Raw genomic sequence first — 17,186 nt, 5'->3', positions numbered from 1 at the left:
GTTGTATTTCTTTTAGCACAATAGTAGAATATTTTAAGTCTGGCAGTTTTGTTCTTGTTTAACAACAGATCAAGACAAAGGAAAGGCTAAGAAAAATGCTCTACGCGTAGTCATGCTGTCTCTTTTTGGTTTTAAAAATAGCAGTACACATTAGGTTTTCTAAGAGATAGGTGACAGTTGGGAAACTTAGGTTTTTAAGTGACTCACTGGGGGGAAAAGACATGTACTTTTGAGTTTGTCTTTTTTGTATCTAAAAATATTTAGTGGGAACAGAAGAGAAAATGCACGATAATATACTTGATATATAAACATTGCTGAACAGAGACATTCATAAGAGCTACTTAAAAACTAAAGTAGAATCTATGATAGTCATAGTAGGTGGAGCCAAAGAAGGCCCTGCTCCCATACTGAATTAGGCAGGCAGAAATTGTCTTTAAATAAATTGTAAGTTCTGTAACTTTCAATAGTAAATCAGAAACATTACTTCAAATAACTGATTAAAATATTTAGTCTTAAAGAATTTATGGCATTTTATAACAGCTACTGGATCATTTTTCTATTTGTATCTTACACAAAACACATTTTACTTCTATGCAAGTTATTCAGATCTCAATGTAAAATATTTTGGCATAGATTGTTTGCTACTATTAAACATGTACTGCTATTTTTTGAAGTCCTGCATATATATACTTTGTGTAAAAGTTAAGACAACTTGAAAGTGGTAAGACAATACTCTTTAAAATAAAGTAAATAAACTTAAAAATAGGATACTATGATAGATCAACAGCAAAAATAAACTACTGCTTAGAAGATACTGAATAAATGCATGCCAAAACAAAAATACGCAGATCTAGTTTTTCCACCACCCTGATATTTTAAAATCTTTTTACAAACACTATGCCAACACAAATACTGTAGATCTCTATAATTCAAACAGCAAATAACTTGATATGGACAACACCCATGTGCTACAGCTAATTTTAAACACAAACTGATGGTTTCAACATGCTATTTTAAAACAAAAACATCCCATTTTTCCAAATCTTAGTTTGGTTAATCTTCTTTGTCAATAAATTAAAATGTATGTAATGTGCACATGTATATACAACTTCAGAAGAGTGTATGTATGTATATACACTTATCTCTACACACACACACACAAACACACACACACCCCTACACAAATCCCTGAAAAGGATTCAAATGTTCTCTCTCTCAGATTTAAAGGCCATTCCCTACTTCAGAATTACATTCAACACCATTATGATCTCCCTTCTGCTATTAGTAACTTTTGCTACACTTATACTGAATGTTATACGAATCAAGAATAAATTACACAATAATTCCTTACTCAAAGCAAATGAAATAATCCAATTTAACATGTCACTGAAAATTACAGTGCCCATGTGGAAGAAAAAAGAGCAAATTTTGGGAGTTTTCTCAAAGAAATTTTTTTCTCCTCCCCCCAGTGTCTAGATAAAAATGTACTTCATAAGTAAAAACAAACGTACAAAAACCTACAACTACATACACGATTACAGCTACCTATTCAATCAATACTAAACAGATTCATTTGAAAGGTTTTAACTTAGTATCCTACTTCCTATTCTACCAACTATGTGTTGCTCGGTGTTGAGTGAATTCTGCTTTTTAATACCTCTTGCAGTCTCTATTTTTTGTAAAATTTCTTTTATAACAACCTCCCTATGTTCAAATTAATGGCTGGAATATAAAAAAGAGACCAAGATATTCCTTTTTCTTTTCTTTTTTTTTTTAAGAGACAGCATCTATGTTGCCCAGGCTGGAATGCAGTGACTATTTATGGGTGTGCTCACACTACAGCCTCAAACTCCTAGGCTCAAGCAATCCTCCTGCCTCAGCCTCCTGAGTAGCTGAGGGCCACAGGCACATGCCACCACACCTGGCAAGACTTTCTTTTAAAAATTGAGATGAGTCACTTTGAGAATCTGCAATGTATAGAAGGGGTGGACAAAAACGACCCTTTTGACAAATTCTACTTTAAAAAATTTGCTCAAGCACTGAAGGAATAATTAACAAAAGCAAAGTTTACATTTTACAATCACTGAAACAACATTAAAATGTACTCATACATTCAACCAAAAAGAGAGAGAGGGACAGAATATAAAAAATAACCCACCTTCTCATACTCCAAATATGCGAGCACTCAGTTATGAAGTTACATTAACAAAGAAAAGCAAGTTCTCACTTGAGTACTGAGAAAAACCAAGTAATCCTGAGATAAATTCTGATGGGCGATAAAGACAAAACCGAGATTGCATTCTATAGCCCCAAAGTGGTAAGCAATTACTGGCAATAACTGCTATCAGTCACAATGTAAAGAGGCCTACAGGTGTGCACTGAGTTATTCCCCAAACCATTCACCCTTCCCCACCCCGTCTCTGCACCAAAGCACCAAAAATTTGAATATAAACTATTACTTATTGAAAACCACTTAAAATTGCAATGAAAAACATTTTTAAATCTTTACCAAAACAGGGAAAGAAAAAAAACGCTCACCAAGCCCACAATATAGCTTTCAAGATATTTAGATAAAACTCTAACCTATTGTATCTTAAGCACATAATAAGGCACATAATAAGAAATTAAGTAAATACACAGTAATTCTGAATAAGTATTAGAGATTATAGTGGTACAAAAAACCCTTGAGATTAATTTTCTAAAAGAAGACCTTACCAAAAATAACTTTTAAAAAATCTGTCAAACCATATGATAGACCTGAATATTTTCCTTAAGACTGTAAACTTTTTTTCTGAAAACAATTATAAAAAAGTAGTTTATATGTAGGATTATTTTTCTTTTAAAATTTTCCAAGATCATATTACTTGACAAATAATTATTTTGAAATTTAAAACATGATTTTTCCTAATACAATTATAAATTATTCTGACATCTTAATAGATTCTAGTTGGAGTCCACTTAATTTCCCTGGGGACGGTTGAGACCACTTCATTTTCCCAAATAGTCTTGAAAAGTTAAAGATAGGCATTATTCAAAGCAGTGCCTTACAGTGAAAAAAATAATCATTGCAAGAAAACACGAAGGTTTGTAAATCTGCTTCCAATACAACTTAAATGGCAAATAATTTATAAGTGAACATAATTTCCTACAGGGGTCAAATTTCTGAATCATAAGGTTAAAAACTTTGTTGTGATTTAAATTACTTACATTGAATAATTTTAAAAGTCCCTACGTTCAAATTTTTCAAAGTACAAAGGAGTCTAGAAATGTTGTATAAGGCTGATCTGGACCCAAACTAAAAGAAAGTTCATTCTCTTGAAATCTAATTTAATATGGGGAATTAAATTATTGAAAAATATTTTTTCCTGATTTTTTTTTTCCTGAAGGTTATTTTCATAGAGACCATGGTACAAAGAAAAAACAAACCTTTGATCACATACTGGCAGGGGGAAAAATAGAAAAAAAAAGAACATCCTTTGATTTTTTTTAAATATACTTGAATATCAAATTCAGAAAGTTATTTTTGTGAAAGAGGCAGAATTGGTCTTGAGCTGCTTCAGTCTATGTCTGAAGGTTTTACTGCAATTATGGTCCAGTTTTAGGAGAAAATTTCACAGAAAAGTCAGATTGTAGATTTTGAGAAAGAAACTCTGAGGTGGTGATTTTCTCCAAGATCATGGTTATGAAGCTCAATGAGGGCCTGGATTGCTTCTTCCACAGATCCCAATTGAATGAGGGCCATTTTGCGATCTTTCCTGAAAATGGCATAAGGAAAAAAAAATATTTCAAATTAATTTTGCTTCCAAACTCCTTCCCCCACCAGAAGACTTTACTGAACTACCTTAAAAATCTGCATACCATATTAAATAATGTTAAAGTATTTCCCGAAAGCAAGGACTTACTGAAAGAATTTAAAAGCCTTCACTGAACATCCAGCATCTATGAAAAGGTTCTTCAGATCATCCACTGTAACAGAAGGGCTGTGGAAACATCACACAGAGTCAGCTACCTGAACCCCAATTCTCAAATGAAACAAAGATTAACTCCTACAATCAAATCTCTAGAATATTTTTTATTTCAGACAGAATTATAAGCCATATAACAAAGACATGATTTGCAAATGCCCTGAATGATGTCCAAAACTGACACATATATGTCCTCAAGCAATGGAATTGTATTTCAATGTTTGCAGAAGACACAGGCAGGTATATAAAAGGCAAGAAAATCTTTCTATATTTATTCTTTCAAAGTGATTATTAGTCATACCACTGGCTTCAGTAATTAACTCTAGTACTTCTAAAGTACTTTCCTAGCTCTGATTTGTCTGCTGTAGTCCAGAGTTCTATAATACATTTTCAACTGCTTTCAGGGTGATTCTGAATGTGGGTTATGTAGTAGCCAGGCTCTAAAATGGTCCCCAATTACCGTTGCCTCCTAATAGTCACATCCTTGGGTATTCCCCTCCCATACTAAATAGAGACATTCTCTGTAACACTTAGCATATTGTAGAAATGACAACATGTGACTTCTGAAGCTGAGAGAGATTGTGGTTTTTATGTCTTCTCCTGAATTATTAGCTTTGGAAGAAGCCAGTTCCCATTTTATGAGGACACTATGGAGAAGTTCTCATGGCGAGGAACTGAGACCTTCTGTCAACAGACAGGTGCATGACTGACCCACTTTGGAATTGGATTCTCTAGCTCCAGTTAGAGCCTTCAGAAGACAACATCCTTGTTCAGCATCTTGACTGTAACCTTATGAGACTTTCAGCCAAAACCACCCACCCCAGCTAAGCTGCTTCTAGATTCCTGACTCATAGAAACAGTATGAGATAATAAACATTTACTACTGAGTTAACCTGTTAAATTTTGGGGTGATCTGTAAATGCAGTGGTAGATAATTAACATAGTGGTCTATCACATGAGAGTCAATTGTCTACAAGTAGATTCATCTTCTCATGACTGCTAGCAAGGATTAGTCATGGTGTAGTAGGGCAATCATTGGCTCTGTAGGGAGACAGATACAAGTTCACATTCTATTCCTCACTGGCTTGCTATATTACTTTGAGCAAATTATTTAACCTGACTCTCAGTTACACCGGTAAAATGAAAATAATGACCTTACTTCAAAAGCTATTATGGATACACTGACAAAGAACATGGAATGGTGGTTACCAGGAGCTGGGAGTTAGGGGAAATGAGGAATTCATTGCTTAATGGGTACAGAGTTTCAGTCCGGCATGATGAAAACATTAGGCAGATGGAGAAAGGTAATGGTTGCACAACAATGTGAACATACTTAATGTGAATGTACACTGCACTGCACACTTAAAAATGGTTAAAATGGTAAATTTTACATTATGTATAATTTATCACAATTTTTAAAAAAAAAGGTTATGGAGAGTAAGTTAGGCAACATGTATAAAGCACCAGCATAATGCCCAGAACTTGGAAGATAGTTCAAAAATATTAATGTCCTTTCCTCTTTTTTCTATACATCCTATGTAGGTTGGAGCAACTGGCGACCAGCTCCTTACTGCTATATTTACTTAAGAAGCTAACTATAACAGGGGCCTGCCTCAATATCTAATTGTTCCCCACATACCCTATTCCATAGTGATGAGTTGCTAAATTTCTAGATCCACGTAATCTACATTTTTTCTTTTTTGTTTCTTTTGAGACAAGGTCTCACCCTGTCACCTAGGCTGGAGTGCAATGACCCAATCATAGCTCACTGTAACCTTGAATTCCTGGGCTCAAGTGATCCTCCTGCCTCAGCCTCCCCAGTAGCTGGGACTATAGGCATATATCACCATGCCTGGCTAATTTTCCCATTTTTCGTAGAAACAGGGTCTTGCTATTGCCCAGGCTAGCCTCGAACTCCTAGCCTCAAGTCATCCTCCAGCTTAGGCCTCCCAAAGTGCTCGGATTACAGGCATGAGCCACCACACCTGGCCTACATTTTTTAAGTGACTCCTGCTATTTCCTAGCTGGCAGGAGGTCTGATCCACTGCCAAATTCAGATTCAAGGTTTCTCCATGTAGCCTAACTGGAGACCTACAGGGAGGCTGGGCATTCAACTTACTGTGAGTAATTTTTTCTATTCATATTCAGCTCCTATTCTCATTTTCAATAATGTTCTTGAACTTTACCTTTCTCCATCCTTTCAGTCTTTACATTTTTACAAACACCCTACCCCCACAGCTTTTATCTCTCTTTTGCAAAGCTTACCCCTATCTGTATTGGCTTAAATTATTCAAATTGCCATTTTTGTAGATCAAGGACTTCAAGAATTAGAACAGGGATTGTCACATATTTTCTGCAAAGGGTCAGATACTAAATAGCTTAGGCTCTCTGAGCCATAGTCTCTGCCACAACTCTTCAGCTTTGCTGTTGTAGCTAAGAAGCAGAAACAAGCAATATCTAAATGAATGAGTGTAGCTTCTATAAGAACTTTACTTATGAAAGGTGAAATTTGAATTTTATATAATCTTAAATCACAAAATATTTTTCTTCCATTTTAAAAAGTAAAAATCGGGCCGGGCGCGGTGGCTCACACCTGTAATCCCAGCACTCTGGGAGGCCAAGGCGGGTGGATTGCTCAAGGTCAGGAGTTCGAGACCAGCCTGAGCAAGAGCGAGACCCCGTCTCTACTAAAAATAGAAAGAAATTATCTGGCCAACTAAAATATATATAGAAAAAATTAGCCGGGCATGGTGGCGCATGCCTGTAGTCCCAGCTACTTGGGAGACTGAGGCAGTAGGATTGCTTAAGCCCAGGAGTTTGAGGTTGCTGTGAGCTAGGCTGATGCCATGGCACTCACTCTAGCCAGGGCAACAAAGCGACACTTTGTCTCAAAAAAAAATAAAAAAAATAAAAAGTAAAAATCGTTCTTTTTAGCACATGGGCCATACAAAAGCAGCTATGGGCTATAGTTTGTCAATCCCTGGGTTAGAAGATAACTTAAGGCCGGGTGTGGTGGCTCATGCCTGTAATCCTAGCACTCTGGAAGGCCAAGGCAGGCGGATCATTTGAGCTCAGGAGTTTGACACCAGCCTGAGCAAGAGCAAGACCCCGTCTCTACTAAAATAATATAAAGAAATTACCTGGACAACTAAAAATATACATAGAAAAAAATTAGCCGGGCATGGTGGCACATGCCTATAGTCCCAGCTACTCGGGAGACTGAGACAGAAGGATTGCTTAAGCCCAGGAGTTTGAGGTTGCCGTGAGCTAGGCTGACACCACGGCACTCTAGCCCAGGCAACAGAGTAAGACTGTCTCAAAAAAAAAAAAAAAAACAAAAAAAAAAACTTAAGGAACATATCCAATGCAACACTGGTTAATAAAGAGACCTGTCAGTGGTCACAGGAAAATAACTTTTAGCTTTTAAGTATTTAACATATATAGGGTTCTGCAGCTTGTAGATAAAAAGTACAGAATTCATTTTTACCAAATTCTTAGATACATAAATTATTTGATTTTGCAGGGAGGCAAGGTGGCTAACGCCTGTAATCCTAGCACTCTGGGAGGCTGAGGTGGGAGGATCATTTAAGCTCAGGAGTTCGAGACCAGCCTGAGCCAAAAGTGAGGCCCCGCCTCCACTTAAAATAGAAAAAATTGGGCAGGCATGGTGGTATGTGCCTGTAGTCCCAGCTACTTGGGAAGCTGAAGAGGGAGGATTGCTTGAGTCCAGGAGATTGAGGTTGCTGTGAGCTAGGCTGACGCCATGGCACTTTAGCCCGGGCAACACAGCGAGACTGTCTCAAAAAAAAAAAAAAAGATTTTGCTATATTGGTTACATAACAGTCATCACTTCTACTAAGGGATGGACAAATATGTATCAATACTTCTACATACACTTATTTTTATGACCTTTTATAATTGAAAGGTAACTACAGTTCCTAATTCTCTATTTGGAAAGAAAATTTTAAAACACTAATATCTTTCAATTTTAGAGTATATGATCAGAGTTATAACCTTCTAAAGGCATGATAACAAATTTATCTTACAAGAAATTGTTGACCAGTACAACTACTAAGTTGGAATAATCTCAGTTTTTCCTCTCCCAAATCACATACTGTATATTATTAGTCATCTATTCCACAATTATACAGGAAAAATACAAAGCAAAAAAAGATTATCTCAATAAATAATAACTCATTTGGTACATACGGAATGTTGGAAAGATGCAAAGTGGCTGATGGTGGAAAGATATTCTGGAAGTTTTTAGAGCCAGGCTTTTTAAAGCGATGCAAAGGACTATTGCTGAAATCCTTAGTCAGACCTTGATCTTCTTGTCCCTCTCGAGGAAGCTGCACTGCTTGATGTTTAGACAGTGTAGCACGAAGCACTTTTCCATAAAGTCTCTGACCACTTAGATGGTTCATTGCTAGTGTATGAGAAGAAAAGAAGGAAACTTTGAGTACTAAGAAAGATTCTCAGAAATATCTGTCTAAATGATCATAAATTATTTTTATTTAGTCACTTAAAAATGTATTGTCAGTTTGAGAGTTAAAAGGGTTTCAAAATCCAAAAACTCTTAGAGAAACATACTAAATGACTGCATTTTACTATAATAGGAGTGATTAAAAAAAAAAAACAACCAATAACCAACCAACCAAATGAAAAATAACTATTTTCTGAGCAGAGACTTATGAAGTTCCAGAGTGCCTGGAATATAGCAAGTGCCCATAAAATGGTTGTTGAATATATTAGTTTTATCTCAAAGAAAGCATTTTTGTAAGAAATCTGAGTAGTAGTATTTTAATACCCCATATAACAGTGAGGCCATGGAATGACACTTTCTTGCCCCATCATTACAAGCTCTGGCCAGATTTTTAAGCCACTCAACCGTTCTAGAAAACTTAATTTGGAAGAAAAAGAAACAAACAAAATGAAACAAAACACGTCATGTTTATTAGTTTAAACTTAATGGAAAAATCCTACAGTCAAAGTTCTAACTATCAACAATATGTTCAAGTAGATAAATGAACTACAGACTTAAAGAGTAATGAATATTTTTTAATCTTAAAATATAAGCAGGTGCAAATAATAATGAAAAGGTACCTCAAGGAGGTATTCTTGTAAAATTATGTTTCTATTAGCTACATGTTTATTTTGAGGGAAAATTCACATACAGAAGGGGCAGGTTATCATTATTATTATTAATCATTAGTACCTAGTTGAGCCTGATTTGCATCTGCCATCTGAACCAAGGCATTTTCTTTCTTATTAAACATAATCTTCACTCGATGAACATCACCATACACTCCTAAGTAAAACAAAACAAAACACTGTTTTTAATGTCCGATTGTGTAGTTTAATTAATTTTACTAATATATTTAAAGAAGGCTTCTTTTTTCATACTGTATACTCTCACTTGGCAATTTTATACATAGACTCTCAGATTTTTCTCTCTTCCAAGCTCTGGATCTATTCATCCATTCACCCCTTTCCACTCAGACATCCCCATAAACGCTTTAAATTTAGTATGTCCCAAACTCTTGACTCATCTCTCCTTTCCTTTGTGTGCTTCCAGTGTTCACTAACTCTGTGGACAAATAATAGTTACTCCAGTCAGACACCTGGGAGTTATCTTTTGACTTTTTCCTTTCCTTAAACCCTTACACCCACCCACTCAATCACCAGCACCTATTGATTCTATGGCTTAAGTACTCTCATGTTTGTCGACTTCTCCCTGTCCTCACTACCATCAAAGCTATCATCACCATTTCACACCAGAACTACCACAACTTAATTGATCCCAAATAATCTCATTACACTCAATTTTTCTATACTACTGTTCCCCAAAGTGGGTCCCACATCATCCCAGAGGACAGGCAAAATGATTCACTGGGGTGTGGGAAGAAAATAATCGAACTCTTATCTGTACTGATCTGTTTACATAAACCAATATGAAAAAACTACATTTTATGAATTTTTAATTCTAATATTTAATTTTAATATTTAATTCTAATAATCTAATAATTTAGATAAAATTATAGGCAGGAGATTCTACAATGTGAATGGTAGTCTCATATTTTTTTCATTCAGTATATTATAATATATTGCAGTTTATGTGCTACAGAGTATCATTAATAATATAAAAATAAGGTCTTTCAATAGCTGCATCATTACCATACTTTGTAATGCAATGACAGAATGACTATGAAAATCTTCGAGGCACACAAAGGAATGCCGGTTATCTTGTGGGCAAGCACCTAAAGGCAAATGAACCTAGAGATGAATGGCAGTTTTAAAAATTTAAACAAAAAACCATGCTTTGGCTAGAAAGTCATATGAAAAATGTATTATTCACACATGATTTTAGTACTGAAAATTACATAAATGCATCAGTAATAAAAACTTTTGGTCAAGCACAGTGGCTTATGCCTATAACCCCAGCACTTTGGGGGGCCAAGGTGGGAGGATCACTTCAGCCCTGGAGTTTGAGACCAGCCTGAGTAATATACCAAGATTCTGTCTCTACAAAAAAATTAAAAAATAAAATATCAGCCAGGCATGGCGGTGCGCCTATAGTCCTAGCTATCTGGGGAAGTGGAGAATGGCTTGAGTTCAGGAGTTCAAGGTTACCATGAGCTATACTTGGCCACTGCACTCTAGCCTGGGCAACAGAGCTAAACTATAATTTAAAAATTAAAAGAAAAAAAACTTTTATAATGACTGCAAATGAATATGAGGGATTTCTTTGGAGTGATGGAAATTTTCTAAAATTGGACCATGGACTGCAAAACTGTGTTATTAAAAATCATTGAGTTGTACACCTAAGGCAGGTAAATTGTATGGTTGTACATTAAACTTCAAAAATGCTATTTAAGTAAACCTATTACCACTCAAATGATTTGGAAACAAGTTTCTATCTTATAAAAAAAATCTTACAAATGAAGAGTACCAGTGAGTTTTAACCCCATTTGTTAAGCATATTCAAATATAGTTTTCAAGATCCACTAACTTACCAGGAATGGAACTTTTTAAGATAAAGAACAATAAAAATTAGTGGATTTGATGAAGAAATTAGTAAAATAATTAATTAAGTACAGCAGTAATGAAACACTTTCATTTAGATCGAATATCTTTATGATCCATATTTTTCTGTTATGACAATTAAGATCAAGAGCTGAAATAATCAGCCCTTAGAATACCGAGTCAAAATGAAAAACGGAGACTTTTTAAAACATAATAAAGCATATTAAATCATATTTCTCACTAAATATTAATAGCTCTTATGAAAAATAAAAACTGTCATTAATGAAAATCTTTAAAATATTAAATATTGCTTATTTCACTACTCTGTTTCTATGCTTGTGTACATAGTATGCCATATATAAAAGTATAGTAGATGTATGTAATTTATAAATAATTATGTATAAATTAGGAATGCATACTAATTTTATTTTTTAACTAAGAGGGGACTCCCTTAGAAAGTTTGGATATGATTTTAAAAACTTGAATCTCATTATGCCACTCTCTTGCCTCATAACTATTCAATGGCTTCCCACTGTTCCTAGATTAAAACCAAGCTCTTTAATATGGCTTAAAAGGCTCTTCATGACCTTATTCCTCATGGATCTGTCCAGCTTCAACATGTCCTTCTCTTATACTCTCTGTTGGGCTTCCTTTACTTCTGTGTACCAGGATCTACCTCTCTCTCTCTCTCTGCCAGTAACTGTGAAAAGACATTTGCCCTCCCTTTCTGCCTAGCTGACTCTTACTCCTTTGTCATAGGTCAGCTTATCCGTCATTTCTATGAGTCCCTCAGCTAGATTGGTGTCCCTGGTTTACACTTCCTTTACAATCGTTATTTCTCCTATTCTAAAACATTATTGTATTATAATAACTTACTAAGTCTTATTCATTGCTCTATTCTCAGTGTCAAACACACTATTTGGCCCATAAAGGTAATCCCTAAATATTACTAAATAAATGAAATGTGCTCAATTCATATCTACAGACAATATTAAAAACAGCAAGAATGAACTTACCAAATAGGATAAAAAGCCCATGTGGTGTGATAAGCTGTTTGAAAAGGATAACACAAAATATAAGTGACTAAATAATTTAAGTAAAAATTTAAAATCAGTTCATTTATGTAATAAAAGTTGATTTTTGTTTAAAGCATGGTTTTATATACTTCTTCTATATATACCAGTGATGAATTTTCATAAAAATCCTTAAAACAAACTCAAGCATTTTAATTTGAATACACCCTAATCAGAAGCTACCATAACTCCTCCCGAAAAGGCTATTTACAAACAGTACTTTTCAACTCACGTCAGGATTGAGATTGGTGACAAGTAGAACAGAATTTCCTGGTATACCACTAGCCCCAGGAATGGCCATCCTTCCAGTGACAGCAGAGGAGGTGATTGTGAGAGGACCAAGAGCTCCAGGAACAGCTGGAACTGACAGACCTTTTAAAAAATATCAAAAGCATTTCATATTCTGGTTATCTGAAGAATTTTAACACTTGATATAATTTAAGCAAATGAATGAAGACAAAATAAAAAATATAGAAAGAAAATGTGTCAAGGCTAACATTAAAATATTGAAAGTCAGTTTTCTGCCCTACAGAGTCTGTCTGGAAGCAAAGTTCCTCATTTGTTGACATTATTATACCAGTATTCTATTATTCACACTGTACTCTGCAGAGGAGCTGAACTCATCGCTCTTAAAGCTATTAGGCTTTTTTCAGAGGGTCTATCAAACACAAGCACCCTCTGTTTCTTGAAATGGATATATTCTAGCACCTTTCTATCAAGTGGATATAATTTTCATATTGACTGACTTCTACCATAAAATCAGATATACATTTTTCAAAAGTCCTTCAGCAGAAGTCAAAAACATGCATGCTATGTAGTGCTAAATGACATTCTATATGGGAAAAATATTTTATAAAATGCTATTAAACATAATTATGACCAAAACAGATTTATAGAATTCAATATTCTTTCATAGCAGAAATTTTCAGAGCTCTCTACTTCTCTGACACTACGGAAGTACTGAAAGCTCAATAATATCAGAATATTGACACTATACTTAAAACAGCAGTTTCCCACTATTTATTTGTATTCTCAGCTTTAAAATTAACTAAGGTAAAAATCTTTAGTTTATGTAAAATGAACCAATTCCTTAATTTATTGGTTTTTTAAGCTCAAAATTCTTTATAATAGTCTGGCCACTTTACCATATATCATGTAATTAAATTGCAATATATAAATTGCAATATATTTTATTTTCAGCCTAATTTTTTTTTTAAGAGACAAGATCTTGCTATGTCACCCAGGCTGAAGTGCAGTGGCACAATCATAGCTCACTGTAGCCCCAAACTCCTGGGCTTAAGCGATCCTCCTGCTTCAGCCTCCCAAGTAGCTGGAACTACAGGTGAGCACCACCATACTTGGCTAATTTTTATTTTTTTTGTAGAGACAGGGTACTCGGCTGGGCGTGATGGCTTATGCCTGTAATCCCAGCACTCTGGGAGGCTGAGGCAGGAGGATCACTTAAGATCTGGAGTTCAAGCTCAGCCTGAGCAACAGTGAGACCCCATCTCTACTAAAAATAGAAAAATTAACCAGGTGTGGTGGTGCATGCTTGTAGTGCCAGCTACTTAGGAGGTTGAGGCAGGAGGACTGCTTGAGCCCCGGAGTTTGACGTTGCTGTGAGCTAGGCTGATGCCACGGCACACTAGCTCAGGCAACAGAGTGAGACTCCATCTCAACAACAAAAAAAATGAGACAGGGCACTCATTATTTTGCTCAAGCTGGTCTCAAATTCCTGGCCTCAAGCAGCCCTTCTTCCTTAGCTTCCCAAAGAGCTGGGATTATAGGTGGGACTTACAATCAGCCTATCTTGCTTGACAATCTAAGGTCATTAACCATCATTGTCCACACTGCTGAATTTTAAAATTGTGCAGACTACATTCTCAGGCTGAATTCTATTCCATGAGATCAACATCCAATAGTCCTTTACATGACCTCTTTCCATGCCCCTCCAATCCAACCCTGCGACTTCTGCAAAACTTTTGCTATTATTTGTAGACTTATTATATATGGGCTAAGAGTACAGCTTAGCTACATTGTGGAGTGTGTGTGTATCCTCTACTAGACTTAAGTGTCTTATCAAGTCAGGAGCCCTCTTTTTTTACTTCCAAATGTCCACCAATTAAACTTTGGAGAGCTTCAAATAAATAAAGAAAACCCACTATGTTTCTAACAAAAAAGGCAGAATATTCACTTAATCAAACCTATGTTAGGATATATTAAAAACAACCAAAATACTAAAACTTAAACCTGCAACACCCTCATATCACTCTTTCCTTTTTAGTTAGCTCCATCCTCTCCATTGAAAAGAGAGTAGTTAAAATTCCCAGAATTAAAGGTTAGGATATAAAGATCATTGCCAGAAAGGTGCCAGTTGAAATTTTAAAATGTAGTTACATTCATGAATCAACTGGAAGCTGGAAATGTAATATGTAGCTTAACACTCTGCTATTCCCCTAATCACCAACCTCAGTGTTTTCTTCAGGCACCAGAGATAAAACCATAACGTAATTTTTCTTCTCCTTAAATTATGATTAAATTCACCTCGTTTACTATTTGGAAAAGGATGAGTGAGAGTCATTATCAAAGTATTAATCAACTCCTATCGCTTAATTACCTTCATTTGCTAAAGAAAAAAGAAATATTCCCTGAATTAAATAGCATGCATACTCTTCTATGGTAATCTTTTGAGCCCATGATGGCAAAAGATTTTCTAAAGAAGTTGAACAGTAAATGTTTATTAATTCAAATATTTACTGGCTGTATACTATGTGTTGAGTGCTGTCAAAGGCATTGAAGCCACAACGACAAGACAGGTCTGTTCAACATATAACTGATAAACTTAGTAAAGACAGAAGCAGCTCATATATTTTATATAATTGAAAAGGCAAATCTAAGGTTATTTAATGTATACTTACCATTGGCACTTATTTGTGCCAATGGTAAGTATAAATGGTGGAGGATATATAACGGAATTATTGGAGTTAAGAATGGAACCAGAGAGAATTATTTGTAAATACAAGGAAGCTGTGTATCATGAGTCATTTCTATGGCTGATAAGCATAATGCTTACAATGTAAATCCTTTAAATATGAAAACATTCTTCATCTTGGTGAGTTTCTAGAAAATATAGAACTTAATTAAAAGATCATTTCAAATTCCACTTAAGAGTCACCTGTAGCTTGAGGAAATCCAATGGCTGGGGCAAATCCAGCAGCCCCTGCATATGGTGAAGAAATTATACCTGGTGCACCTAATGGGGAAAAGAAGATAAATAAATATATTACCTTCTATGATTATCAAAGCAATATAAAATGGCTATATGAGAGTATATTACTACTAAAGAGATTCTGTTACAGAGTAAAGATTTGTTCAACAGGTGATCTTTAATGTATAAGCAAAAAACCTCTGCCACTTCCAGAGGCTAACACCTTTCAACTGAGTTTAGGGATCAAGAGGACAGTATTTAGTTTTATACTTTACTGAGATTCTTGCCCTTATTTAGAGCATTATTTCTACATGAAAAACCATCAATCGCTTATGAAATCTTTTTAAATCATACCGTATCTATGGGGTACCATGCTGATAAAAAAATGAGATAAAATCCTTGCCTCTGAGAGGCTTACAAACTAAAAGTATGAATTATAGGAGATTCATATGCTGAGGGTCTAATGGTATAAATTCAAATGTATATTACAAGTGGTCTAAGAAGAAAGGATTACAGAGGATTCACTCTGACTGGTTTGGAGAAGTTTTCTCTGAAGGTAAAACTTGAGCTAGACATTATATAATTGAAAAGCACAGTATTTAGTATGTACCAAATGCTAAACAAATGCTGGGTCTTCTTCCCTTTCCTTTAAGAAAACTGGTGACTGTGTAGCATCAACAAAAACAAGAGTTAGTTCCAATGGGGGAGTCAGTTTTAGTAGAAAAATGATTAATTTGGTGTGAGGCATGTCAAATTTGAGGTAATAAATGGAAATGCCCACAAGTGGAAATAGGGGGCCCAACTCAGAATTATTGTAAGTAAATACATAGATTTGTAAATCATCTGTACAGAAATAAATGTGAAAAGACATACAAATGAGAGCTCCACTAAAAAGGGCACATGACAAGAAATGAAGTGAGCTACAGAGAGAGCCTGGGGGTGGGTATTAGTGCACTTAAGCAGTAGAAGGAAAAGGAATATGCTACAGAAAACCAAAAGAGAAGAGCCTTAGAAATAGAGGAAAAGGTGCATTATAGTACCTTAGAATCTAGAGGAATAGAGTTTCAAAAGGGAAATGGGGAGGACCTTCAATACAGGTCACAGAGAATGAGAAATGAAAAAGGTATACAATAGTTTTAGAGAAATAGTGAGAAGTCAGATCGCAAGTCAAGGGAGGCTTTTTTTTTTTTTTTTTTGAGACAGAGTCTGGCTCTGTTGCCTGGGCTAGAGTGCTGTGGCATCAGCCTAGCTCACAGCAACCTCAAACTCCTGGGCTCAAGCAATCCTACTGCCTCTGCCTCTCGAGTAGGTGGAACTACAGGCATATGCCGCCATGCCTGGCTAATTTTTTCTATGTATATTTTTAGTTGTCCAGATAATCTCTTTCTATTTTTAGTGGAGACGGAGTCTCACTCTTTCTCAGGCTGGTCTTGAACTCCTGACCTGGAGCGATCCTCCCGCCTCGGCCTCCCAGAGTGCTAGGATTATAGGCGTGAGCCACCGCGCCCGGCCGCTTTTGTTTTTTTAATAAAGAGATGAGCATTATTTATAGGAAGAAATATGTAGGCTATACTTTCCAGAGGAGCTAAAGGCTCATATAATTTTATTTTCTTCATTAAAGAGAATTATTTAACATAATTTAACACGTAACTCTAATTTATTATAATAATTCAAGAAAGTATAGTCATAAGAGACTGCAAGGATACAACTAATGAGAAAATTAACAATAATTGAAGATACAAAAAACGAGAATAACTGACAGAATCATTGATGAAATAGGAAGGGAGAGTGAAATCCATTCAACAAATATATGCTGAAAGCATATCACGGGCTAAGCATTCTAGTGAGGAATCACTGAACAAAGCAAGCAAGCATCTCTGTCCTTGGTAAACTTACATTCAAGTAGGCTCATGATCA

The 17,186-nt window shown here is 35.4% G+C and overlaps 1 protein-coding gene across 6 annotated transcripts in view; it reads right to left on the bottom strand.

Annotated features, from left to right (window-relative positions):
- Window positions 1-3,310: 3,310 nt before the first annotated feature.
- Window positions 3,311-17,186, bottom strand: part of PTBP3 (polypyrimidine tract binding protein 3) — an 86,275-nt gene continuing 72,399 nt past the window's right edge. For all 6 annotated transcript variants that reach the window (XM_045563623.1, XM_045563619.1, XM_045563621.1 and 3 more), the window contains 7 exons: window positions 15,237-15,314; window positions 12,294-12,433; window positions 12,005-12,038; window positions 9,181-9,273; window positions 8,175-8,391; window positions 3,903-3,980; window positions 3,311-3,755 (listed from right to left, as the gene is read on the bottom strand). In XM_045563623.1, the coding sequence (XP_045419579.1) occupies window positions 3,623-3,755; window positions 3,903-3,980; window positions 8,175-8,391; window positions 9,181-9,273; window positions 12,005-12,038; window positions 12,294-12,433; window positions 15,237-15,314 (773 nt within the window). In that variant the 3' untranslated portion in view covers window positions 3,311-3,622. The remainder of the gene's footprint in view (window positions 3,756-3,902; window positions 3,981-8,174; window positions 8,392-9,180; window positions 9,274-12,004; window positions 12,039-12,293; window positions 12,434-15,236; window positions 15,315-17,186) is intronic.

Source organism: Lemur catta, chromosome 10 (genome assembly GCF_020740605.2).
Source record: "Lemur catta isolate mLemCat1 chromosome 10, mLemCat1.pri, whole genome shotgun sequence".
NCBI lineage: Eukaryota > Metazoa > Chordata > Mammalia > Primates > Lemuridae > Lemur > Lemur catta.
This window is presented reverse-complemented; position numbering and strand designations above follow the sequence as displayed.